At 52.9% G+C, this 25,639-nt stretch overlaps 8 protein-coding genes across 8 annotated transcripts; 4 read left to right on the top strand and 4 right to left on the bottom strand.

Moving 5' to 3' along the window:
- Positions 1 to 554: 554 nt before the first annotated feature.
- On the bottom strand, positions 555 to 1,760 carry LRP88_00681 (glycerate kinase; the record flags this gene model as incomplete). The annotated part of the gene is made up of 2 exons (XM_083237387.1): positions 555 to 867; positions 919 to 1,760. The coding sequence occupies 2 exons, from the start codon at positions 1,758 to 1,760 to the stop codon at positions 555 to 557; spliced, it is 1,155 nt and encodes a 384-aa protein (XP_083105892.1).
- Positions 1,761 to 3,354: 1,594 nt separating this feature from the next.
- LRP88_00680 (major facilitator superfamily domain-containing protein) lies at positions 3,355 to 5,346 on the top strand (the record flags this gene model as incomplete). The annotated part of the gene is made up of 6 exons (XM_083237386.1): positions 3,355 to 3,663; positions 3,742 to 4,131; positions 4,185 to 4,290; positions 4,345 to 4,663; positions 4,711 to 4,840; positions 4,900 to 5,346. 6 exons carry the CDS (start codon positions 3,355 to 3,357, stop codon positions 5,344 to 5,346), a joined length of 1,701 nt encoding a protein of 566 aa, XP_083105891.1.
- A 344-nt stretch (positions 5,347 to 5,690) lies between these two features.
- Positions 5,691 to 7,149, bottom strand: LRP88_00679 (uncharacterized protein; the record flags this gene model as incomplete). Its single annotated transcript, XM_083237385.1, has 6 exons — positions 5,691 to 6,212; positions 6,265 to 6,428; positions 6,483 to 6,619; positions 6,675 to 6,883; positions 6,951 to 7,023; positions 7,082 to 7,149. 6 exons carry the CDS (start codon positions 7,147 to 7,149, stop codon positions 5,691 to 5,693), a joined length of 1,173 nt encoding a protein of 390 aa, XP_083105890.1.
- Positions 7,150 to 9,849: 2,700 nt separating this feature from the next.
- LRP88_00678 (thioredoxin-like protein) lies at positions 9,850 to 10,227 on the top strand (the record flags this gene model as incomplete). Its single annotated transcript, XM_083237384.1, has 1 exon — positions 9,850 to 10,227. One exon carries the CDS (start codon positions 9,850 to 9,852, stop codon positions 10,225 to 10,227), a length of 378 nt encoding a protein of 125 aa, XP_083105889.1.
- A 390-nt stretch (positions 10,228 to 10,617) lies between these two features.
- LRP88_00677 (uncharacterized protein) lies at positions 10,618 to 11,709 on the bottom strand (the record flags this gene model as incomplete). Its single annotated transcript, XM_083237383.1, has 2 exons — positions 10,618 to 11,050; positions 11,282 to 11,709. 2 exons carry the CDS (start codon positions 11,707 to 11,709, stop codon positions 10,618 to 10,620), a joined length of 861 nt encoding a protein of 286 aa, XP_083105888.1.
- A 1,109-nt stretch (positions 11,710 to 12,818) lies between these two features.
- LRP88_00676 (HET domain-containing protein) lies at positions 12,819 to 15,361 on the top strand (the record flags this gene model as incomplete). The annotated part of the gene is made up of 2 exons (XM_083237382.1): positions 12,819 to 12,964; positions 13,021 to 15,361. The coding sequence occupies 2 exons, from the start codon at positions 12,819 to 12,821 to the stop codon at positions 15,359 to 15,361; spliced, it is 2,487 nt and encodes an 828-aa protein (XP_083105887.1).
- Positions 15,362 to 15,559: 198 nt separating this feature from the next.
- Positions 15,560 to 18,242, bottom strand: LRP88_00675 (uncharacterized protein; the record flags this gene model as incomplete). Its single annotated transcript, XM_083237381.1, has 9 exons — positions 15,560 to 15,766; positions 15,820 to 16,050; positions 16,098 to 16,328; positions 16,387 to 16,626; positions 16,679 to 16,852; positions 16,901 to 17,369; positions 17,423 to 17,781; positions 17,829 to 17,958; positions 18,007 to 18,242. 9 exons carry the CDS (start codon positions 18,240 to 18,242, stop codon positions 15,560 to 15,562), a joined length of 2,277 nt encoding a protein of 758 aa, XP_083105886.1.
- Positions 18,243 to 19,077: 835 nt separating this feature from the next.
- Positions 19,078 to 25,029, top strand: LRP88_00674 (uncharacterized protein; the record flags this gene model as incomplete). Its single annotated transcript, XM_083237380.1, has 5 exons — positions 19,078 to 19,270; positions 19,326 to 19,507; positions 19,557 to 19,737; positions 19,814 to 22,495; positions 23,153 to 25,029. 5 exons carry the CDS (start codon positions 19,078 to 19,080, stop codon positions 25,027 to 25,029), a joined length of 5,115 nt encoding a protein of 1,704 aa, XP_083105885.1.
- Positions 25,030 to 25,639: the final 610 nt, after the last annotated feature.

Genomic DNA, 25,639 nt, shown 5'->3' with positions numbered 1-25,639 from the left:
AGTGAGACAGCCATGTATCCTCGTCTACCAGTCAGGGCATCATATCAAACAATAAAAGCCAGGGTGTTTGGCGCGGGCTTGAACTCTATCTAGCCACCAAACCTTCCCGGGGTGGTTCTTTTCTTCTGGAAAGAGGCCACTGTCGAATGAGGGCCAGCCAAGGTCGATAGCACGTGGTTCGATAAGAGGGAGCAATCTGGTCGCCTACGCTTGATCTGGGGATGATTTGGAGCCAACGAGTGCCCATACAGACGCCAAATATATGCGGCATTTCCCGTACGCCCGCAGAGAGAACCCTTCCTATTGCGGAAGGAGGTTAAGCTTAAACATTAAGTTTGCGGAGTGAACATGGAGCTAGTTTTGACTACCGAGGGCCTCTTGGCGAATAGGAGTCACAGAAGAGGGGATCTTCCCCGCGTTCTTCTCTCCCCCCGAGTCCCCCCCTTGGGCTCTTCCCCTGCAAGGTGTTACCAACGGTGGGAGGCAGTGTTTCATTATGGGGTCAATATTTGAGGCATTTGCGCTAGTCATGAACATACAGTAATCATTAATCGTTAATACGTCTTTCCAAGCATCCTTCCAACCTCCACAATCCTCATGACCGACTCTGCGCTCTCTTTGGTCAGCTTCTCGGCCTCGCTAACGGCATCGTCCAATGTCATGGGCCGCTGGATGATGCAAGTAAAAGCATCGATCCCGATGTCGTAGTTGACCCTGGCGCCAGGTCCAATCGTCCCCGCGATGGCGATGACGGGGAGGCCGTGCTTCTTGGCTAGGCGGGCAACCTCTGCGGGGATCTTGCCCCGTGGGGTTTGGTCGTCGATGCCACCCTCGGCCGTCAGGACCAGGTCGCACTCGTCAAAGATGCTGTGGAGGTTGATGTATTGCATCACAATCTCATACCTGGGTCGAAGGTGCGCCCCTACCAGGCGAAGACCTGTTCCGAGACCTCCCGATGCGCCACCGCCTGGGGCTAGTCGGAGTGTCTTGTCGCAGAGGATGCGGCTGGCTACGCCCGCTAGAGTCTCCATGGCGAGGCTGAGACGTTGAGTCTGCTCTGGGGTAGATCCCTTCTGTGGACCAAAGACGTTGGCTACGCCGTCAGGTCCACAGAGGACATTATGCCAGTTGACAGCAACGTCAATCTTGGTCTTCCAGATGCGAGGATCGACCCCAGACAGATCGATGGAGTCGAGGGCAAGGAGGGATTCACCGCCTCGAGCGGTTGGCAGAGAGCGCCCGTTGGTATCCAGTAGAGTCGCGCCAAGAGCCTGGAGCATCCCCGCACCACCATCACAGGTTCCAGAGTCCCCGCATCCGACGAGAATACGGGTGGCCCCAGCGTCTAGGGCAGCGAGAATGAGCTCCCCAACGCCAAATGTGGTGGTGCTGCCGGGGTCGCGGCGGCTGGGGGGCACTAAGCTGAGACCGGCGGCAGCAGCCATTTCCAGCACAACAGTGCAGGCTTCCTCCGCTTCCCCACCGGAGCGGCCCAAGATGCCAAAGAAGGACGAGATGGGCTCTCCCACGGGCCCAGTCACGGGGACATGACGGAGCGTGCCTCCGGTCGCCGAGACGATGGCGCGGGTGAAGCCCTCTCCCCCGTCAACAAGCGGGACTTTACGGACCGAGGCGTGAGGCTCAACGGCAAGGATGCCGGCCTCGATGCAGTCGGCCGCCGTGCCGGGCTCGAGACTTCCTTTGAAGCCGGAAGGGCAGACGAGGATTCTCATGGCGCTTGGCATTGGGATGGAGCCCATTGCTGAGTCAGGAAGATTCAAGAGGAGTGTGTGAGATAAGAGCGTGTGATAAGAGCGTTTGAGAAGTAGAGTGTAGGTAGCGAGTGTAGGAGTGTGATTATTCAGAGCGAATGTAAGTTGCCAAGTTGTAGGGCTGAGGGTGAAGCGAATGTTGAGATGTGAAGTGTTGGTTTGGACTGATGATGATATTCCCAGATGGATTCACGAGTGCAGATGCATCGTTTTATAGATGGAACAGATTCCTTGTACGACGAGATATTCTTGACAATCCAACCATTCTAATTCCGCTCATCTAGGTCATGGTGTTCATCCTCATTCACAGACTCTCGAGGCCAGCACGTTTCGCCTCTCTCGCTCAGCCTCTCTCGCGTAGGGTCCTACCCGCCAAGAAGAAGGCGCTGGGAGAGGAATCGAGGGCATTACCCGGAATAGCAACATGTCGTATGTCTTCCTTCTCACACAGGAATCGTCGAGAAAGTGTCGCGGGCACAAGGACATCCACTCACGTCACGCGAGCAGCCCCAGCCACTGGGTACAGATAGAGCGAAAGGACCAGGACGGTTTGGATAAGGTGAGTCGGGCAAAGTTGTAGGACTGTGGACGCGTCATTGCCAATGCTGTGGCAGAAGGCTGAGGTCGATCATCGAGTCTTGGTATTCACGTCCTCGGTAGAGCATGCAGACAAGCTTATTTCTGTACCGGGGCAGGATGACAGACTCGGGGACTTGGCTCATCCCGAGTGTCTTGTAAAGTGGCAGACGGGGTCGAATTTAGCTTCTTGGTCAAGAAATGCTTGGCCCTCGAGCCTAACGTGACCCGCGTTTAAGACTGGAATACCGCTCCCAATCAGATGCCTCCACGGCAGCGGCAGCTGAGGAGGGCATTCATATTTAGAACAGCTGAAACGGGGCCAAGATCGACTCTGGCAAACCTTAACTGATCTGTCCCTCTTGGCATCTCTTTCTCGACGAATAGGATGTCGAGAGCATGAGAGAGGCTGTGATAAGAGCCATCAGCCACCACCATGACGAACAATCTGCCATGATGACCGACAGGGATCATGGAGCTTCGTTGCGGGGCCGCGTAACAAAGATACGACCAGTGACAGCTGTTTCAAAGGCCCGCACAAGCCTGTCAGTCTCGTGCTCTTGAAACATTTATGCGAGAACAGTGCATCTCATTGGGTTTGATGACAGCATCGGCGTTGGTGATGGCATGGCATTTAGGCGGTGCAACTAGACCCGCCACGAGAGCTGATGCGGAATGATGGCGCGTGTGGACCCTTTTTCTTCTTTTCTATTCCTTTAGCGAAGGGCTGTGCCTTGATCGTAATCTTGGATCTTGATGCGATTGGGGGGGGGGCTGGAGGTGATTGCCAGCTTGTATGTGACGGATTGATGCTCTGGCATGAATAGATAAAATGCCGCTGTGATGATCATCCTTTCAAGGGAGAGACAGGTCAAGCATCAATCACACAGATTCATTCGTTAACACCATTCTCTCGCTTTTTCCAAACGCCCTTTTTCTCTTCTGTGCCCTGCACTGCAGCTCAGTCTAGAATAACACCTTCGCTATTCTTACTAGACTACCCACCATGAGCATCCATACTCTGTCCCGGGCCAACTCCCGGTCTTCCATCTGGAGGTCCTGGAGTCCTAGGTTCGACGTCTTCACCAACTATGAGAAATCACGCCACAACTACCCGTGGCTGATGGACGAGGGAGAGGGACATGATCCACCCGACATTACTCCTCTACGTCGTCCACAGCCAATGCCCTCTCTTCTCGAAGTTCCGGATGCCGCACATCAAGCCGGTCAACAACAGTACGGTCCGGTGCGCGATTTAGAGGAACAGTCGGATCCGGAAACTCTTCTAGAAACACCAGAAGAAGACCCCAACTTAGTAAGCGCCTAGCCAACCCCCTCTGTCTTGAGCTTCTAGCACGCCTTCCATGCAATGTGCTGACTCGTTGACGCAAAGGTAACCTGGGATGGCAACAAGGATCCTTCCAACCCTCACAACTGGACCAAGCACAAGAAGTGGCTTTCTACTATACTTGTTTCTTGCTTCACCTTCATCTCCCCCGTCTCGTCCACCATGCTCGCCCCGGCTTTGCCCGACTTGGCAGATGAGTTTGACATTGAGTCGGACTTTGAGACTTATCTCATCATGTCCATCTTCCTCCTCGCCTACGCCATTGGTCCTTTTCTGTTGGCACCCTTGTCTGAGATGTACGGGAGGGTGGTTGTTCTCCAGTCTGCCAATATGATCTATCTCATCTTCAACACTGTGTGTGGCTTCTCCCAGACCAAGAACCAGATCCTCGTGTTTCGCTTCTTGAGTGGTCTTGGTGGGAGTGCTCCACAAGCTGTAAGTTTGACTTGTCGTTTTGATGTTGACTCTGCTAATACTTGGCATGATAGCTTGGTGGAGGTGTCCTTAGTGATTGTTGGAGAGCTGAAGAACGAGGAACAGCAACGGCCATCTACAGTCTTGCTCCATTCCTTGGACCTGCTGTAGGACCTATCGGTTAGTGTTCCATAACATCACTTCGATACCCAACGTCTGCTAACACCAAGACAGCCGGAGGTTACCTGACCCAGTACATGAACTGGCGTTGGGTCTTCTGGGTAGTTTCCATGGCGGACGCCCTCGTCCAAGTCCTCGCATTCCTCTTCCTGAACGAGACGTATCCTCCCAAGATTCTCAAGAAAAAGGCCGACAAGCTCCGCAAGGAGACTGGCAACATGGCCTTGCACACCGAGTTTGAGAATCCCGATCGAACATTCTTGCAGTCGCTGCGGAAGAATCTGATGAGACCGTTCATCATGTTGTTTACGCAGCCGGCTATTCAGATCACGGCGTTATACAGAGCATATCTCTATGGACTCATGTACTTGGTGTAAGTATCCTCCTCGGGTTATGTCGTCTCATCTGACACCCTTCCAGACTTGCTTCGTTCCCCATGGTGTGGGAAGAACAATACGATCAAGAGCCCGGCCGAGCCAGTTTAAACTATCTATCCCTCGGTATCGGATTTGTGATAGGTCTCCAGATCTCTGGGCCCTTGATCGACAAGGTAGCTCTCCAATGCTACTCATACCTACCTACTATAAGTTACTAACAGTTGATCTACAGGTCTACGCTACCCTCAAGAACCACTACAACCACCCCGGCCGACCCGAATTCCGCGTACCCCTAATGTTTCCCACGGCACTTGTAACACCAGCTGGCCTGGTCTTATACGGTGTCTCGGCCCATCTCCAACTTCACTGGATTATACCCAACATCGGTGCAGCCATCTTCGCAGCAGGCTTGATTCAGTCCTTCCAATGCGCTCAAACATATATCGTCGACTCCTACGAACGATACGCCGCCAGTGCTACTGGAGCGGCAGCATTCGTCAGGACCATGGCTGGCTTCAGCTTCCCCCTCTTTGCCCCTGCCATGTACGAAAAGCTGGGTATTGCTTGGGGAAACGGTCTACTTGCTGGTACGGCCATGTTTCTCTGCTTGCTTGTCCCATGTGTACTCTGGCGATGGGGTGAATGGATCAGGAAGAAGAGCCCTTACTGTGCTGGCTGACCACCTTCGACTACACAACCTTTGACTATACGAACGATACGACGTAATGTTTTTCCTTTAATCTTGTCCAATCAGGGTCCATATAGACGAAATAGACGGACCTTGCTCACGTTTCACCTCGAACGGTCCCTACCGCAACTCAGAGAAACAGGGGTAGCGACATTGCTGTTGTTATTCTATCAGTGCCATTCAATGGGCACAGGGGTCTATGTATTAAACATATTTGTACATTATTGGGTATCCATTCCAGTCATTATGATACCCTCACGTTTCAATCACTTATACAAAACAAAACAATCGCAAGTTATCCCGTAGGCGGAAATGTTCCTCATTTCCCCTTTGTTTCATACTCCGTGGAACACCTTGACGACGCCCACGGCTGACCTCTCTGAGCCAGTCTCCATGTCGTCGCGTGATGAACTACGTGTGCTCAGGTCTTTGTGACCCTCCAAGTCGCGAGGGACAACACCCGGAGGACTTCGTCGATCTTCGGGACCAGCTTCTTCGCTGCTGATCTCGACCTCGTGCTTCTGGTAGATCTTGAGAGGCATCGAGTAGGTGGCGTTGATCTGCTCCTCGCTGTCGAGGCGGTGCAGGGTGCCTCCTTCGGCCCTGACCTGGGAGCGCACGCCGGAGCGGTGGTTGGTGAAGTTGGATCGGAAGGCGGTCGACGGGTTCGTCGAGCGCTTGCCATAGGACGAGCCGTTGAAGGAACCGAGGTTGAAGAGACGGCGGAGGAGGGTCCAGATGTATGGAAGGTTGGACGTGAGGAGGGCCGTCGACGACTCTCGGACGTACCAGAAGGTCCAGTTGGAGCCGAAGGGTTCGTTGAAGCTGTAGAACTTGCTAAGGATGGCGGAAAGGATCTGAAACAGTGTGAGTGAGCAATCCGAGACGTCAGGGGGCAGGACGGCGTACTGTGAAGGCACCCAGGGCAAAGACACCAATAAGGACGAGCTTGCGCTTCAGGGGCAATTGGGACTTGAGGAAGATGGGCATGGGGATCAGGATGATCATGACATCGGACGAGATGTTGAGGACGGTGTTGACGATGAGATGGTTTGTCTGGGTGGCGCATTGGGCTGATGACAGTTAGCAATTGATCTCCCACGTAGAGGGCCATGTTTGGCACGTACTGTTCTTGGGAGGCACAGCCCAGAACTGGTTAAAGGGTCGGCACCAAACTCCAAGGTAGAGAATCTCCATAAGAACAAGTCCGAGTGTGACATAGCCGGCGACAAACTTGACAGCAATGTTTTGTCGCAAACTCATCCTACAGAACGTTAGGGTCGCAATTCCTCAAAGGAAACGTCGCACAGATCACGTACGTAAGTCGGTTGTACATGAGCAGCAAGCAGTACTTCATCGTCCAGATGGTGATGATCTGCATCTGCTCAACCACGAGAACCCATTTGGATCCACGGACTCGCTCATCGATCTCTGCCTGGGACATGACATGCTTATCGTTGGGATCGATGAGGTTGCTGCTCGTCCGAGAGACAATCGACATTCCGACCATGAGGACCGTGTCGGTGATCTATTTCGGCGTGTTAGAACGAGGGGAGGATTCGCTTTCGCGCATTCGATCGGAGGGGCGGACGGACCATGGCAAATAGCATCAGGTAGTCTTCAACTTGGAGCTTCTTGATGGATCCGAGCAGCATGCGTCGTGATATCCTGCGCAAGCCATGGTTAGCTAGGTAATACAGTGGAAGAGGCCCAATGTCTCACGTACATCCTACAGATGACAATCACCCACGTCAATGCATACCACGTCCATATCTCTGACACAAAGGCCGACATGGTTGGTAGTTACGAAGGAACGAACGATCAAAACTCTTGACTCGACAATATTGTGATCATCAACGGGTATCGACTCGGAAAATGAGGGGGATCGGCGGGTGTGTCGCGTCAGTGAGGGTTGACGATGCTACCACGACGCATGGCCTCGTCCTTTCTCCGCAAAGACACTGTTTCTTTTGAGGAGAAAAAGGAAATGCGCAAAGCAAGCAACGCGGGGGTGGGTGAGGGAGAGGGATGGCCTCATTACTTTTTATTTGGGATGGGGTGTAGGACCTTCAGGGGCTTTCCTTGATCCGGCCAGTCCAGCTCTTCACTAGTCCGCTTAGCTTGGACGCCAGAGCTGGGCTTCTGGAGCTTCCAGACTCGCATTTTGACTGGGCACATCACCAGTCCTCGGCCGATAATCGCGAGCTGTGAATGGGCCGGGGCTGCGCGGACGTCCTGCCCGTCCCACAGGAACGGTACAGGCCAAGGCCCAGGGGTAAAAGACAAGGAAGAAAGAAGAAAAAGAACGCTATCGCGGCTGAGCGAGACATGGTGCCACGTTCTCTGCTCCGTCAACCGAATCAAGCCGTGGGCGCCACGGACCTCGGGTTGGCCAATGGGCAGAGGCGTCCCGCGAGTTCCCTTGACGGCCGACGAACCAACAGATTTGCTCGGCTGCAGCATGTCGAGGGCCAGGGTGGCGACATGGCTTACGGGGTGGCAAAGGCAGAGAAGAAAAATGGAAGCATTTGTTGCATGTTGAGATGTGACCATCTTTGTTATCTTGTCATATCTATCTGTCTGCCCCCTTTCCGCGATGTGAATGTCAAAGCACTCGAGTATCTTCACGTAGGTACGGCATAAATTCCGCTGCACAAGCACAAGCACACACACACACCCTTGTGGCTTCGCTTTGCTTTGACCTTCTCTCGAACCTCCTAACTCTCTTGTGGACTGACTGACTCGGGAACTCTGGCCGGGCGACTGCTGACTCGAGTAAATCGCTCCACATAAACTTCTCCACCACGTGGGGACGCTACAAAGCCCTGGCCAACGCCCATGTGGCGTGCCTCGGCGCGCGAGATTTCGATTCGACCTACCAAGAAGGGTCTGGGCTCTTTGGCCTCTCGGAGACAAAGCCTGCAGGCCACAGGGGTAGCGACAAGACGACGGTGGCCCTGAACGGAAATCTTTATCATGCGCTGTATAGCCTTCTAGTGGCTTACGGCGGCCGTTCTACACGCTGCAGACTTGTCTTGGTCGCGGAAGAATGTCCCCTAAAGGTCCGAGTCATCCGCCGAAGCCACCGTTCTTGTCTGCGACGGTACCGACGGAGGGTAACGTCTGGGATGCGATCCGCGGACAACCTTGCCTTGCCTCTCTCTCAGCCCGACCGACGCAAGCATTTCCCCTTTGCGGCTCCCCACCTGCCGATTAGGGACAGCCGAGTTCCCTTGTCCTACCAGAGGGGGCACGTCATTCTGCGCCGCAAGTCGATGGACCATTCCCACTATATCTCTCAGTGATAATGCTGACTTTTAGTGGACAAATGGAAACACCTTGGCGGGCAATTTGTAACTGGTTGTGTCAGATCCCCTTATAATTCCTGCCCCCTATTTCTTCTTGCGACAAAAAACTCAAATCGCCATCATGCGTTCCCGTCTCCGTCTCGTACCTGATCGATCTATTGTATTCTGTGCAAATCGGCTATTTCTTAGCGGAAATCATGTCCGTGATGGGGTCAACTAGCGCCAGGTGTCTGGCAACTTTGATCCGAGGCTAGCAAAACCCAATCTCTTTTCGGCGGAGCGTTGATCCGGGCCATCTTGGGGTCTGGAGCAGACATGTCATTGACGACACATCAATTCGTCTGTCGTGCCTGTCGCGACGGGTCTCGTGGCTTTTTTTGAGGGGGCATTGAGCCTTCTTTGAGGGGCATCGTGGGTTTCCCGCACGGCAAGGTTATAAAGTGGCCTCCCTGTTACTCCTCAGGTGGGTTTACTGTTACCGTTTGTCACGATGTGATAAGAGTGAGGGGGATGCACACGGAAGCGCTCCCCGGATCTGTCATTTGTCAAGTCTGCCAGAAGCGAGGGTTTCAGGAGGGTAGACAAGTTGGGACCTGATTGAGTCGCGGACAAAAAGTGGCAGAATGGTCTAGGGTAATTTAGTAGAAATAAGAGTGACATACGGCAAGAGATAGTTGCGCCATCAGATCATACTAATTGAAAGAAAGGTGGCGTGATTTGACGTGAGTAGTCAATAAATGCGATAAGGCTAGCTGCATTTATTTAGTTGCCCTATCTTCCCCATGGCTGAGAGATTGCTCCGATATCAATTGCTGGTGGTTCTGGAATCATTCGGCGACAGCTGACTAAGATCACAAATCATTCGGCAATGTGCCACGGTTGTGACATCCTTACATAATGATCACTGTGGCTGATACATGTGGCTTACACAGCCAAAATGAGGAATCATCTGCGCAAATGGCGCAACGTCACGTGGACTCGGGATTTCAAAGCTGGTCTGCGGGATTCTGCCGTGATCCATGCATTTGCCGAGGGGAAAATATAAACAAGTTGAAGACCTCAACAATCCAAGAAACAAGCCAAGAAATCGCAAGAAAATCCTCTTCGAAAAGCAGCCTCGAGTTCTTCATCTCCCAAACAAAAGATACCGCTTAGACCTCTTCACACGCCACCGTCAACAGCCAAAATGATCCACCACATCAACTCATCCGAGGAGCTCCAATCCCTGCTCAACTCGACAACCTACGTCGCCGTCGACTTCTTTGCCGACTGGTGCCCCCCCTGCAAGGCCATCGCCCCCGTCTTTGAGACCCTCGCCACCAAGCACAGCGTCCCCGACGTGCTCGCCTTCGCAAAGGTCAACGTCGACCACGTCCAGGACGTCGCCCGCACCTACGGCGTCACCGCCATGCCTACCTTTCTCTTCTTCAAGGAGGGAAACCAGGTCGCCGTCAACGGCCAGGCCATGATCCGGGGCGCTGATCCTCGGAGCCTCGGCGCCGCTGCTGAGAAGCTGGGCGGTCTAGCCCAGAAGCGGGTTGAGGCTGCCAAGAGCTCTCTGTAGACCGATCTTGTGGATGATCTGCTCCGCGATGGGAGCTACGGACTTTATGAAACTTTGTCGCTTGGGAATTGTTGTTAGCGTTCTGTAAGGAATGGCCGTCGTGCCGAATGGTTTGCCACGGAACTGGCGTGCTAGGTCTTTGAAAAGTCTTTTTTAGAGTAGTTGAGGAGAGACAAAAGAATCAATATTTGTTCATCTTGCGTAGACTCCATCGCCCTATGATTATGTGCCTGGTTAGAACAGAACTCACCGATATGCCCATCTTACACACTGATCAGAAAAATATGACGTTTGACAGATCATGAGCAAGGCAATATGAATGACTGAATGAACTTGAAAGCTATCTACTCGCAACAGTCCCAGCTTCCCGATTGCCCCCCTGCAAGACCATTACAACTTCCAGTTCTTAGAGTTGACAATGCTCTCATAGTATTTGACATGAAGACCGTGACCTCGGTCAATTTTGGTGTAGCAGGAGAGCATCCCTCTGACCATCTTCCAAGTGGTTTCCACTTGCCAAACCCAGTCTGGATCACCCATTTCCCACTTCTTCACCTTGATCCAGCAATGGTGCAGCTCAACAGGAGGAGCTGGTCTTCCGGGACGGATTATCCACACTCGCGAAACCAGTTGCGCATCGCGTCCACCCACAGGTTCGCGCTCGGAAGTGTCTTGTCGGTCGGTTGCGAAGCTGATCTCGGAAAAGGATAGAGGGCTGAACTCGACCTCCCCTGTGTCGGTGAAGTAGCGGAAGCCTGGCCAGTTGCCTCTCAGGGAATATGTGCCCCGGCTGTATCCGTAGAATCCGATGTAGGGTGCGTTCCTGGCAAGACTGGTGGACTTCATTCTGAGTATGTCGAGTGGATCGAAAAATTCGTCATCACATCCTTTCCAGCGGTACCCCGTGCTGTCTCGGATTCTTCGAGCGAAGAAATGGGTTTCGGCAAGCAGACGGAGGCGTCCATATCCCCCGCGGCCTCAGTTGTCATTAGGCCCTCTGGACTCGACAACATCTGGTCCATACCTCTGGAACCCCTCAATGTGCCATTCTCACCCGGCAGATTGGATGGCCAAGGTAATCTCCTCAATCATGGGCAAAAACGACAAGTCGAGGTCCGTGTCGAAGTGCTCATCGTTCCATGCTGGGTCGGACACTCCGGTTGACACGTCGCTATACGGGTTTAGTGCGTACGGGAAGACTGTGAGGAGCTTGCGAACTGGTATCGACCGGCCCCAGTGCCCTTCGCCATAGGGATCTGGGGCAGGGAGCTGCATATGCCAAACTTTGAGAGTATCGCGCTTCGGGTCGAAGTGGAAGCCGCGGGTTGACTTGATGGGCCGGATTCTGTCGACAATGTCCCTGATTGGTCTGCAGGAACCACGAAGATAGGCGCAGTTGTTGTGCTCAACAGGCTCCAAGGTCCCCGGGAAGCCCCATCTGTCTTTGGTCCATCGAGGTTCTTCGGTCGTTGGGAGGATCATGGCCGGTAGGAGATACTTGATGATCTCACCATGTATCCCCCTGGGGAGACGCAAGAAGGGGAAATGCATTTCGTACTGGTGTTGTTAGTGGTGATCAAGTGATGGGGTTCTGCAGCTTACCTTGCTCTGAACATGCATGACGCCGGTTGTCAAGACTTGCAGCCTGGATCTGGGTGACGGATGTTGGCTGGGCTGTTCATCAAATTAGCAAAGTCATACACTTGACCATTTGAACGTACAAGCTGATTGAGTCGACGAGCAAGTCGGGGAATAGGATGGAGAGTTCTGGGGCTTCGAGAGATGCCCACGAGACGGTAGCGCTTGGGAAGGGAGGATGATTGAGTGAAGCGGATGTACAATGACTTGTGCGAAAAGGATGAACTGTCGAGATGGAATTTTGAAGTGCAATCACGAGCTGAGATGCAAAGTTGAGATAAAAAGAGGGAAAGGTGAAGACGAGGTAGAGATTATACCTTATCATACTGTTGAATTCTTCCTACAATGGCAATATCTGGCAAACCATGGGAAGACATTATTAAATTGCCGTTTTGAGCGAAACTCCAAGTTTGAGGCGAAAATGGAAAAATGTCGAGGCCGTGATTCACTGTCAACTCATCGTGCACTGATAAAACTGATAAAAGAGCTTCCCGTATGTTTGACGCGCGCTTCCCAAAACGGCAAATAAAGCAGTCAGACAATGGCCATAATCGTCTATTCAAGAGCACTGACTCCTCAGCTCTCATTTGGCTCGCTGTGTGATGCTGTAGGCCAGCAAAGAGTGGATGGCGAACAGATCAATCCAAACCCCGGCTGCCAATTGAGATAACTCAACTGGCGGTGCTTGAGCCAGACAGCCTTATCACACAACAGTGAGCCTGACCCACCTGTCAAGATATCATAGGATCATATTCGTGCCCGCATCAACTCCCCCGACCTGCATCTTCTTGACCTGAGGCATCGCCCAACGTTAATCTTTATCTTCTTACTCGATACCCGAGGCTAGACTGATGACTCTTGACAAAATCTCGGTTCGAGTTCGAAAATTGTTTCTGAATCAAGTGCTCTGTATCTTCGCCCGTGCTGAGTCTGCACCTCCATGCTAGTCGGAAATGGCTCACATGGCATCTCCCAAGGCCAAGAGACTCAAGACCACACTTGCAATGTCGAAATTCTGCACTTTCTGTACCCGCGCCGGGATGCACGAGATTGGATACGTAGAGTCATCATCTGGATCTATCCAACTTGACGATGAAGAGTATGCCTGCTTCAAACCTTTTGCATGACAAGCTTTATACTGACTGCATTCTACAGGTCTGATGAGGATCCGGCTGTAGGGAGATCTCTTCAGTTGGACATGGAAGATGGAAACAAAGATGACATAACGGAAAGCGATGCTGAAGAAACCACCGAAGAAGAAAGCGACCAAGGCGGGGAAAATCGCGTCTCAGCGAGAAGGCAGCCGCAAACGTTGTCCAATGTCAAAGGATCTATGGAAACCTGTCTCCTCTGTGAGAAGATTTGGCCCGCCTTCGAGAAATGGGTCACAGAGAAGTATGGTTCTCTTAACCGCATAGATCTATCGACATCAGTTGTCGCCATCTGGCCGACGGAGCTCTCGGAAAAATGGAGACTTTACGAAGAAGACGCATCCTACGGAACATATACGGGAGGAACTCTGTCGATTCTTAGGGTAAGGATCCGAGTGCAAGATCCTGATGACTCAGAGGAATGGCTTGAGCCTGAAGTCAAGTTTCAAAAATGCGAGGAGCACATTTCGACGGTGGCCGACATTTTCGATACCACTGATAGTCATGTTGGTGCGAATGATCCGCTATCGTGGCCAGATACAGAACCGTACATTGGGAGGAGGCGACCTCTTGTGGCTGACTTGCGTCTGTTTCGAAAGTGGAAGAGTTTCTGCGATGCGACTCACGATGGAAATTGTCAGCCCGGACGGATTCTGCTTGGATCAAGATCTCTACAGTTCATCCGTCTTATTGACGTTGAGACATACTCTATAGTCGAGGTTGAAGACATCGAGAAAGTCTCATGGGTAGCGATAAGCTACGTCTGGGGCAAAAAGCAATTTCGCACACTGACAGAAGCTACGCTTGAGGAACTCAAACAGGAGGGCTCTTTGAAGGCATCGTGGATTCCAGAGACCATTGCAGATGCCATCGTGGTTACGAGAGGGGTCGGAGAGAAGTATCTTTGGACTGATAGTCTGTGCATCATCCAAGATTCAGATACTGACAAGATGCACTTCGTGCCACACATGGACATTATCTACGGACGTGCAACTCTTACTATTTTCAATGCGGCGGGAGACAATGCATTCAGCGGTTTACCGGGTGTCCGAGCCGGGACGCGGTTTCAACAAGGGGAGCCATTCTCGATCGGAGGCGACCAAGACAATGACGACGAACTCACATGGGTTGTTCAAACGCATGAACCGGTACGAGCAAGTCGCGAACTCGTCGGAGACTCTTGCTGGTTCACGCGCGGATGGACCTATCAAGAGGCTATGCTCTCACAGCGTTGGCTTATCTTTACTCCCGAACAAGTGTATTGGGAATGCCGACAAGCAACTTGGCGAGAAGATGCATGCTGGGAACTTCCCCAATGGCGTGAGAAGAAACAAACCGTCATCTACGACCCGGCCTTCGATAGCCATCTTCTCCAGGATCTGTGGAATCCGTCATTAGCATTAGCCAAGAGTTTTGACATGACCTACCAAACACTTGTAGGTAACTACCTGAAGCGAGACCTTACCAACGAGAGTGACGGGCTCGACGCGATAGGGGGAGTCTTGAGGGCTGTGACAGAGGTAACTGGGTTTGAGTTCCTCTGGGGTTTGCCAAAAGAGTTCTTTGCTGTCACTATTGCCTGGCCGTGCTGTCTACAACGACCACATAGACGGGCTGGACGGTGCCGTATCGAGGTCAGAGGCGGTTATGGGGGTGGAGAGGTCGCCCAGAAGACAGTTCAGGCATGCTTTCCGAGCTGGTCATGGGTCGGCTGGGTAGGGGAAATCTGGGCTGAGCCTAGCGATTTCGTGGGTCCCACTGCCGGTCTGGAGTTCTATCACATCGTGAGCGGTGAGATGGGGGAGGACGATCTTGTTCTGAAGAACATTCCCCACAAAGAAAAGCCTTCGCAAGCTGCGTATGAGCCATCGCGGTGGAAGAATCCTGTGTGGAGAGAAGATACAGGTGCGAAGGTTAGCCTCAAAGACATACCCGCCGCGTTGCTAGTGTCAGAGACGCTGTTCTCTCTGTTGGTTCTGTGGACGAGTGTGGCGGAGCTCTCGTTTGAGAAGGACACGAGCGTGCCCGAGGATAGCGACTGGGAGGACATCTATGGGTTGTGGGTCGATGAGGACACAAAAATGGACGTGATCTGGGACCAGTATCCGGAGTTTATCAACGACTGGAAGGGAAAGAAGGCAGAAGATCGCTTGAGGAGGCGGGTCGAATGCATCGTCATTGGGCGAGACAGCTTTGACAGAGGTCGAGAAGAGGGTCGACTCAGTGTGCTTTTGGTTGAGAGGCACTCACATGGTGGAGTATCGAGGATCGGCCATTTATGGTTCTGGGAGCACGAATGGGATCAGATGACAAACAGGAGATGGGAGATTGTGTGTCTTGTATGAGATGAGTGTATTTACGAGAGCTCAGTGTTCGAAATGCCCCGATCTATATTGGGTAAAAACAAAGATCAAATTGCCAAACTTGAACGACAGACTTGGTTGAATAGAACCCCCCTTGCTCAATGTTTAGCATCGCCCATCTAGGACTCATTGCATGGCAAAATCAAACCCACGGCACGCTGAACAGTGTTTGAACGCCTCTCAGAGTGCCTCTCCCCTGGCGAGCAGCTTCATCAGAAGGCTCTGGTCTGCTTCTGCTTGAATCCCTTGCTGAGCAGCTCTCTGAGCTGTCTCTGCCCCAGAAGTGATGGCCCTGGAGATCTTGGGTGCAGCAGATGGAAGCCTCTTGGCCTTCTCGCTGATCTCGGCCACTCGCGACTCCATCGATCCCGTGAGCTTGGCTTGTCTCTGTAAATGCGTTAGCCTAGTGATAGAACAAGGATTTTTAAGTCGCTTCTTACGTCCTTCACCTTCCTTGAAATATCGTCGATTGCCCTTTTTGACCATTCTTGAAGCTCACTTGCTCTCCTGCGGATCATGCTAGAGTCTTCGCTTGGGTCGAAAGAGGAAATTTGGTCGATAATATGCAGTCCCGGGAAGACGGACGATCGCGAGACCTGATTCCACATGGAAGCAATGTCACCAAAGACCGAGTAGTAAGACCGAATGGTGATGATGCTATTGAAGCACGACTGAGAGAGTTGTCAGCCAAGTTTCTAGTATAGGGGGATCGACTTACACTTTGTTGCAGGTCCGTCAACGTATACGCTCCGAGCTTGTACGACTCGCCTGGATCGTCACCACCGCTGGTGATCACCTTGATAGTCTCGATGTATGGGTTGGCATGTTTCTCAGCAACGAACTGGATGATTGTCGTGATGGCCTTGAAGAACCGCACGAGATTTGTAACCTCGTTCTTGAGCTTCACAACCAACGTAATGCAATGAGCGAGGATCGACTTGATTGCATCCTGAAAGTAATGGTGAGCCAACGTTTTACGGACTGCAATAGCTAATGGGGATATTTACCATCTTCAGGTTCGAACCCTTGAGGCGGTCCAGCGAGGCATTGAGCTCACCCAACTTGTTCTGCTGCTCACCAAGAAGTGCAGTGGACTTCTGGTAGGTCTCCTGAGTGGCAGCCAAGGCTGCCGATGCAGTGTTGAGCCGATTCTTGGATGATTCGAGAACTGCCTGGGCCTGTGTCGTCTTGGCATGGATCTGAGCTGTTTGAGTATCTTGGTCAACGCCTCTGGCTGGCACGACGCTCTGTTTCGCCTTGTTAGCATGCGTCATATGCGGTGCTAGGGGGAAAACTTACTCCATTAGCAGTCGATCCCGGGAGAGACTTCGCGGTTGTGTTCAGCTCGACTGCCTTTGCATACGCGTTCAGGAAGTCCTTTTGCCAACCTTTGACAAGAGCCGAATCCTTTGCTGGCACAGTATACGTGATGTCCTTGGCCTTGTCCAGCTCGTCGACAATACCAGTTGCGATCTAATGAGCATGAGCTTGGATACTTGCAGTAAGTGATACATGACTAACCTTGCAGACTGTTTCCAAAGCTACCTTGTAGTGCTGACTGGGCTCTGCAGAAGTGGCCAAAGAGGCAAACAGTCGTTGCGAATTGCCCAGCATCTTGGCCGCAAATGCGGTGGATTGGCCTGCTTCTCCCTTCGCCTTGTCCCAGTCGACACCGCCGTCCGTGCCAATGAAGACAGCGTTAACAAGATCCCAATAAATCAGGTCACGCCCAACCTGGTTGTAGGCAGGGTCAGTTGCATCCTTCGGCCTAGCCGCACTCGGAGCGTTCGGAGCTGTGGGCGCCACGCCATTGTTGGACGCCGCATTCTGGTTGCCATCCCTCCCGATTATGCCTTTCGCCATACCGGTGTACACTGTAGCCTTTGCAGCAGGGCTCAAGTTGGATACCAGGGCGGGAATGGCTTGGTTCAAGGCCGTGGTCAAGCTATCGGCCAGCTGTTCGACAATGCGCTCACCAAGGATATCCCAACTGAAGATGTTAGCCCAAGTCCAGCCATGGTTGAAGCTTATGACAATACTCACCCAGTGGGGAAATCATCCGAGGCCTTCTTATATGCCTCAGTTGCTGCGTTCAGAGACTGTTCCAGGTTCCTAGTTGCAGCCTTGGCCTCATCGGCGGTCTGCTTTCGATAATCAATCGATGCATTGGTGACAGCCACTTCAATCTCGTTCACAGACAGCTGGTCTTGATTGGAAGCCTGTGTTGCAATACAGGCCAGGTGAAGCTCGCATGCATGATAGAGCCACTCTTCAAACTTCTCGTCCATTCTCTTGGCAGCTTCGAAGCATTCCAGAGACGAACGGCACAATGTTTCCAACTGTACTCGAAGCATCTTCCTTGCGTCGTCTGGGCTCCAAAGGATTTGCATTATATCATCAAACTAAACCTAATTAGCATCTTGAACTGTTCATTTTTCATCGCACTCACCGTTTGGTGGAACCTCTGCGCCAACATGTTGATCCTGCCCATGTTTGACTCTGTCTCGATGAAGGCGAATCGACCCAAGTCGGTACACCTCACCAAATTGGCCTGGAGTCCGTACTTGCCACCAAAGTCACTGCGTAAAGTTCAGTCACTGTTTTAGCAATCTGGAAGCACAACATACACCAAGTACTTGAACCCGTCCCTGGGAGGCGTAAAGGTGACATTGGCATCTGGAGAGCCTGCAGCGACTATGCAAGCACTGATGCAGTTCAGAGCCACTGGACTTGAGATGAGAAGATCCTCCCATCGGAACTGGAACAAAAGGGAGTTCTTCGTCTCGCGCATCATGCATTCAGCTGTAGCGCCAGCGTCCTCCTTCCTCGCTAGGAGGTCAATTTGCTGCGGAGAGAGAGCCATGATGGTTGCTTCGAGAACGTTGATCTTTCGGAATGGCCAAAGGGAGATTTATGATTGCAGAGTAGGCCTCTGTGCTCGGACAGGCGAAGGCAAAGCATTTATACAGCTAATATCGACTTCTCTTGAGAAGACTGACCCACACGAGGGTAACATCCTGCATTCTTTACGGACGCCTCTCCTATGCCCAGTTGGTGGTTCTGGGCTGTGTTTTTCGTCAGCTTGCATGAGCAATCTAGGCTTTCGCCTTCATCTGTCCAATTAATTACTCTGGCTGGCTGAAAACCTAGCGTCGAGGTTATTCCTATCTCTGTGGCTACCTCCGTCACTCGCTAATGGTCTAGCATCGAGACCGTTCTATCCGTACAACTTGGTTAAGCGCCGATACCAGCTTGTGCGCATATCCAATAGTCTTATGCAAGCGACCCCACCTTAGCTATATTGTCTGAGAGCTGAGACAAAACAACTATAGTTCCATCAGCTGATGGATACGATACTGAACTATCCAAATTTGGCTGGCTGATAATGCGACTAGCGGAACCCAAACCTATATTGGAAGAGACTATCCCCTCAGCTGCATTAGAGCATCCCCGCACATCTGGATCTGGAGTCTCTTGTGAAAGTCACAAAGTGAACATGGCGAGTATTCCAAAGGCAGAGACGATGATATACTATTTCATTTGCAGGCACATTATAGAATGATCTGGGCTTTTCAGTGCGACCGTGTTGGCGACAGATATATTTGGGTGCTTGAGCCTTGCTCGATCACCTTTCCCGAACCAACTTCTCCCAACGCACCACTTTGTTATCCCTCGAAAGCACTTAAACTCTAGCAATCATGGCATTTGCATCGCCCTGGGCTGTGGCACAACCTACCTTTGGGTTCCCCCAGTTCCATCAGTTCACGCCTGCATTGCCTGATGTCTCTCAAGCAGCCGCAATGCTCGCGGCCGCGCCAGGTCCTTACCAGGAACTGACCAGGAGACTGGAGATCTACAAGCAGAAGCTGGCCGCTCAAGATGGAACGCTCCGTTCCACTGTCAAAAGAAAATCTCAGCACAGCCATCAACCGGCTAGAGATAGCAGTTCTTCAGCTCTACAAGCTTGCCGTGTTCATTCGCGGAGACTATGATGCGCGGGAAGACGATGATGTACAGAAGATGGCCATCTTTAACCAGTGCTCACAGGCTTTTGGTGACTGTCAGGCAGCATCCCAGACCGGCCTGGAGCAGCTGAGCAGTACTCACATGCAGGCCGGTGACATCAAAGTCCGCGGTTAATGCTCAGTACTGATAACTTCAGGTCGCCTCCTTCCAGAAGGATGAAATGCAGCAGCTGGAGCGGGATATCCAGCGAGCGCTAGACCAGACCAAACTGGAGATGGACGCAATCCGCCAACAGGCCGAGCAGAATCAGCACGACGTTGAAGTATGGGCTCGACAGCAACAAGAGGCTGCAGATGCCCTACAACAAGCCCAGGACGAGAGAGAGCACACAGGTAAGGTTTTTGCTGGTTAAACTCTACCTTGAGCTCTTCGTATGGATGCCATCATCTGAGACACTTGGTCTCATAGCCCTGGCGCCAACCGGTCCTGACGGTTACGACGATGTGTACAGTAGCATCATGGATAAGATCGCCTCGCAGGCTCCTCACTGCGCACATCTGTCTGAGCGCTGTCTCCCGTGGCTTACATTTGCCAAGCGACCCTTGTCTGTACTGGAACTACAAGAGGCGATGGCAATATCCATCGACGGAAATGCTGGACTGAGCTTCGAGGACAGTCCCGCCGGAGTTGCATCTGTTTTCTCCTCCTGCAGCGGGCTCGCACACCTAGACTGCATCAACGGCACTTCATGTATCCGGTTGTATGACCGAACGGCCCGAGACTATCTCCGCCGGCGTCTCTCGCGTGCCGAGGGCGATGTGGGAAGAGGGTGCATCGCCTATCTCTTGAGCAGATCCGACGGCGGCGCTTGCAAGACAGACGAAGACCTCGTGAAGCGGCTGCGATTGAGCCCACTGTACGACTACGCTGCGAGTTACTGGGGACAGCACATCCAAAGCATCAGCACGCCGCTGCTGCCTCACACAGTTATTCGAGACTTCCTTAGCGACCGGACAAGGTGGGAGGGAGCCCTACAGGCCGAACACACCGCAGCCCAGATGCGGCTTAGAGGACTCAAGCAGCCTTGCGAGGATGTCAGTCAATATTACCCTAAGAGGACAGAGATGATTCATCTTGCGGCGCGCGCTGGCGCGACCAACCTTATCACGGCACTGCTCGCACAAAATTATGGGTCTACTATTATCAACGCTAGGGATCACGATGGTCGTACAGCGCTCTCGTATGCTGCACAGGCAGGCAACGATGATACCCTGGAGATGCTTCTAGCGAACTCGCTTTTGGACGTCGACGCGAGGGACTACCAAGGTGGAACCCCCATATCCCACACCGCAGACAACGGCCACGCATCTGTCGTGTCGCGACTCCTCGAGCGTAGTGCGAACCCGAACTGGAAGGACCAGGACGCAGTCTCTCCGTTGTGGTACGCAGTGCAACACGGCCATGTGGCTGTGGTGAGAATGCTCCTGGAGTGCGGGCAGCTATCCGACTTGAACCCGAGACACCTCTGGGCCCCCAAGTCACGCCTTACACCTCTTTCGTATGCGTTGAAGAATGGGTTCAGTGAAATTTCAGAGCTGTTGGCACGAGCGAATGGTATTGATGCTCACGCCGACCTTTGGGAGCATGGCTCCACCATACTTGGACTGGCCATACGAAACAGGTATGAAGGCATCGCCCTCAGACTCCTCACTAAGTATGGAATTGGCCGAAGCTCAAGAAACACCAACCTTGGTGGTGAGCTGCTGGTTGTCGCAGCCAGCATCGGGAGAACCAAGCTCGTCGAGAGTTTGCTTGTAATGCACGGTGTTGACCCAAATGCGACATATCCGTACAACAGACAGGAGGAATTCGGAGGACTTACGCCGCTTATGGCAGCAGCGAAGAAAGGACACGGTGTCGTAGTCAAATTATTGCTTAGCACTGAGGCCATTCGGCCGGACGCAAGCGCGCTCTCCTTGGCGGCACAAAACGGATTTCGAGACATTGTCGACATGCTGGTGGCGGACGGAAGGGTAGAGGCAGACCATCAAGATGCCAAAGGACGCACTCCCCTGTCACTGGCAGCAGAGGGTGCTCACGAAGACGTGGTGGAAGCCCTGCTCATGAATGAAACAGTCGACCCAGACTGCCGTGACGATGAGGGGAGAACACCGCTCTCTCGAGCGACAGGCACGGCCTGCGATTGTCCCAATAACCTGCTGCGGAGATACAAAGGCGTGGTTAGGAGGCTGCTTGCTGACGCTCGGGTCGACCCCAACTCTAGAGATAAGGAGGGTAACACTCCGCTCTACTATGCGGCCAAGAATGGAGACGTGAGTCTGGTCGAGGCAATCCTAGAGCATCCCAGGACAGACCTAGGATTTGGGAACAAGAGGGAGGCACTGGCTGCAGCTGCTAGCAAGGGCCGTGTCGAAGTAGTGGGAGCTTTTCTCAAGATGGGGCGTTTCGACGTGAACGCCCTCATGGCATATCCGGACGAGTGTTTGGGAAGGACGCTGCTGTCACTGGGCGCAGAGGGCGGACACATGGGAGTGGTTGACTTGTTGCTTTCCCAGCCTGGGATAGAGGCACACAAAAGGGATACTGAAGGCCGGACCCCGTTGGCTATGGCGGCCTGGGGAGGTCGCACGGCCATCGTTGAGAGGCTTTTGGCGGTCGAAGGAGCCGACCCAAACTCTCGGGATATAAGAGGCTGGACACCGCTGCGTATGGCCGTCACAAGAGCGTACAGGTCCATCGACACTGTTGAAGCTTTGCTCCGGCTAGAACGTATCGACCCAGACCCCGCAGATGTTGAGGGGAGGACGCCACTATCAGTGGTATGCGAACATGCCAACTTGGAGTTATTCGACCTCCTCCTCGCCTTTGGTAGCGTCGATCCAGACTCAAGGGATACCGCTGGGCGAAACCCTCTCTCGTGGGCTGTTGAGAGGTCCTTTACCGAAATTGACCGGCAGGTGGAGGTTATCCGGCGGCTTCTCCAGATCCGAGCGGTAGACCCCAACGCCGAAGACGCAGAGGGGCTGACACCGCTCATTCGGGCCATCCAAAGTATTCATGGGAGCGAGTTTGTGCGAATTCTGCTCGAGCGGGAAGATCTCGATGTGCATCAACGAAGCCGGGACGGTCGTACGCCCATGGCATTCGCGAGGAAGATGGGCGATGCGGCGGTCGTGTCTCTACTGCGCAAGAGAGGGGCTTTAGACGAAGGCAAAGAGCCGCCTGCAGCCGTTGGGCATTCTGAATACAGCTCTTCAGATAACGATTCTAACATGGGGGGTCTCAGGCTTCCACGCAAAGGAGAGGAATCGGTTTATTCACAAACTGGCCTACAACGACGACGTTCGTCTAGCAGCTCCGCGAGCTCGCTGTCCTCCATGCACGAGAGAGACGTTGACAGAACAACAAAATCTCGGTTGAGAGATAAATTGTACAGAAAGGTTATCCTGCCACTGGGCGTGCAACAAGAACATCTCGATTTGGTAGAGTGCAACGATGCAGACCTGTGCGCAAACTGCAACACCATCGACCTTGACGAGGCGTTTTCTCTCCGAGATGCCGACTGTAGTGGGCGTGTCATTGCGGAGCTGGGGAGAATAGACAGAACGTGGGAGGAGAGGGAATGCCCCATGTGCCAGCTAATTGCAGCCATCAGTCCTCGTTGGCAAGTTGCTTCTGGGGGGGATGTCGGGGGGGGAGGTGGCTGTGGGTTTGCACTGGTCGCCTTCTCCAGCACAGGGACGTGGCTTTGCCACAACCTCCTCGTCTCATGGCAACACTTCACAGGTCGCTGGATCGACACTATGTTTCTCGGTGTTGTTCCTTATTCAATGCGGGATATAACGAAATATGATTGGAAGGATGACCTCGCCTCTTTCGTTTTCAAGTCGGGCTTTATCGGCCGGCTCGGTTCTAACTGCGAACACAGGACACGTGCTATTACCGTTACTCGAATCGAAGACGGTGTCGACTTTGCCGTTGCCAAGGCCTGGATTGCGTGTTGTCGCGAGGAGCATTCGCGGCGGTGCAACCCTCGAACGCTGGCCCGCGTGCCGCATTTTCGTCTCATTGATTGCACGACAAGAAGGGTGGTCCGGCCGGGTGACCAGGTTCCCTCTTATGTGGCTCTGAGCTACGTATGGGGCCTTCCTCCTGCTGCCAGCTTAGGAGAGGAGAGCAAGTTGAAACCTGACGTCAGCGACCTCCCACGGGATGGCTTTGACATAGGAGAGAGTGTCGAGGCTGTCGTCGAAGATGCCATCCTTGTGACACTGGGGCTCGGATATGGTTTCCTATGGGTGGATAGGTACTGCATCCTCCAGAAAAGCGACGGCAAGGTAAAGGAAGAACAGCTTCAGAACATGGACCTGGTGTACGCAAATGCCGAGGTGACGTTGGTGGCCACAGCGGGACAAGCATCGTCCTCTGGCCTCCCTGGCGTAAGCAGCCGATGTCCCCGAGTGCCACAGCCCTCCGTGCGGATCAAGGGCCACGTTATCACCTTGATCCCTCCAGATCCGGCCCTTCAAATCAAGTCTTCGACCTGGATGACACGGGGGTGGACCTGCCAGGAGGGACTGCTCACTCGCCGTCGCCTCTTCTTCTCAGAGAGCGAGATGTCTTTCGAATGTCGCGATCTCCTCACCCGTGAGGCCATCCGCCTCCCCCCCGACGTCCAGCGGCAGATGGGCCATCTGGGCAGGCGTCTGATGGAGCCCTCATGGATCTACGGGTCGTTAGAGATGGCGTCTTCGCACAAGGGCGGCATCGATCTGTTCGATCTGCTGGCTGAGTACACGAGGCGGAAGCTGGCCTATCAGTCGGATGCGCTGAACGCGATGCTGGGCATCCTCCAGGCATACGCCACCCGCAAGCGGAGCCCAGTCTATCACGTCTGCGGCGTGCCCATCCTTCGCGGTTCAGGGAACCGCTTTTTTGAACGGCGCCATTTCGGCGCTAGTAACGATGGTGGCAGCGACAACGCCGAATTCGCCCTTGCCGGCTTCATTGGTGCTCTTTGCTGGACCCTTCAGTCTCCGGGCGTTCGACGCCCCGGGTTCCCTAGCTGGTCGTGGACGGGGTGGCACAATGTAGTAGACTTTCCACCTGGAGAGTATCGCAGGATCACCGCCTTTGCTGACGGATTTGACGTGGAAGTGTCCATCGTGCTTGCGGACGGCGTTACTCCTATGCCCTGGAGTGACTACTATGGTCGACTGAGGAATGCAGCTGTCAAAGGGATCCGTTTCAATCCTGTCTTCTCTCAGCACCATATGCTTGATATCACGGCGAACATAATCATAGCTCAGTTCTACAGGCGACAAGTGTTCTGTAGTAACGGTATGAATTGGTGTGGCATTGCGTGTGCTGGCGACGATGTGTGTGGGGGTCATCTCGCGCTTACTCAAAGTGACAGCCCTCCCTCGTCAGGGGATAACGAGATCGGGTTCGTTCCGAGTCTACGACGAAGGCTGCTCGAGGAGTCGTGGCTAGGTATTGTGCTGGGTCACGGCGGCTCCATGCTTTATGTGCTCGTCTTACAAGAGATGCCGCCGTCGACAATCGGCGCGACTACGCATTGGGAGCGCCTCGGTCTGCTAACTATTGCCCAGCCGACACTCAAGGACGAGATGTTGGAACGGAGAAAATTAAGGCTTGGGTAAGTAGATGGAACAGTTCGTTTATATCAGAGGGCCCTAGAGGTAGCAGAGGGACTTAGGTGAAGGTTTTGGGTTCTTTTTGTAAAAATAAGTTGCAAATAGGTAGTTCTAAAAACAATATGATTTATAAATATATAATAGGTTGCTTGCTGTAACGAACTAGAAAAGCAAGGCCTTGCCAATAAGCTTGGTAATATTGGGAGTGTTATCTGTCTGAAAACGGGGGTTCTGAGTAGTCACTAGACAGGAAGACACCACCTGCACACAAATATAGCTTGGGCACGTCGTGCAAACTTCATGTCCGTAAGAGCTAAGTAAACCTCGGCAAAAAGTTAAGGAGGAGGAGTTGTCAATATCAAGCATTTGAATCAGATAGCTTTACGAGATACTATATGTGCCTTTTCGCCACAAACTCGGCCCCCTGAATATGAGTGCATCTTCTATTTTAAAAAGGCATGGTAGCTCGGAGAGCGTCGGCTAGCAATGGATTCCCTATAAGAGTGCCCACCCTCTAGCCAACACCCACGTAATAAAAGACGAGGTTTCTTGTTCTGTACACCTCTCCTCTGAACAGACTTCTTCGAGCGAGATGCATGACAGGGTCGTATCACGT

Source organism: Fusarium phalaenopsidis (assembly GCF_050370095.1).
Source record: "Fusarium phalaenopsidis strain FUZ10S chromosome Unknown contig_32278, whole genome shotgun sequence".
Lineage (NCBI taxonomy): Eukaryota > Fungi > Ascomycota > Sordariomycetes > Hypocreales > Nectriaceae > Fusarium > Fusarium phalaenopsidis.
This window is presented reverse-complemented; position numbering and strand designations above follow the sequence as displayed.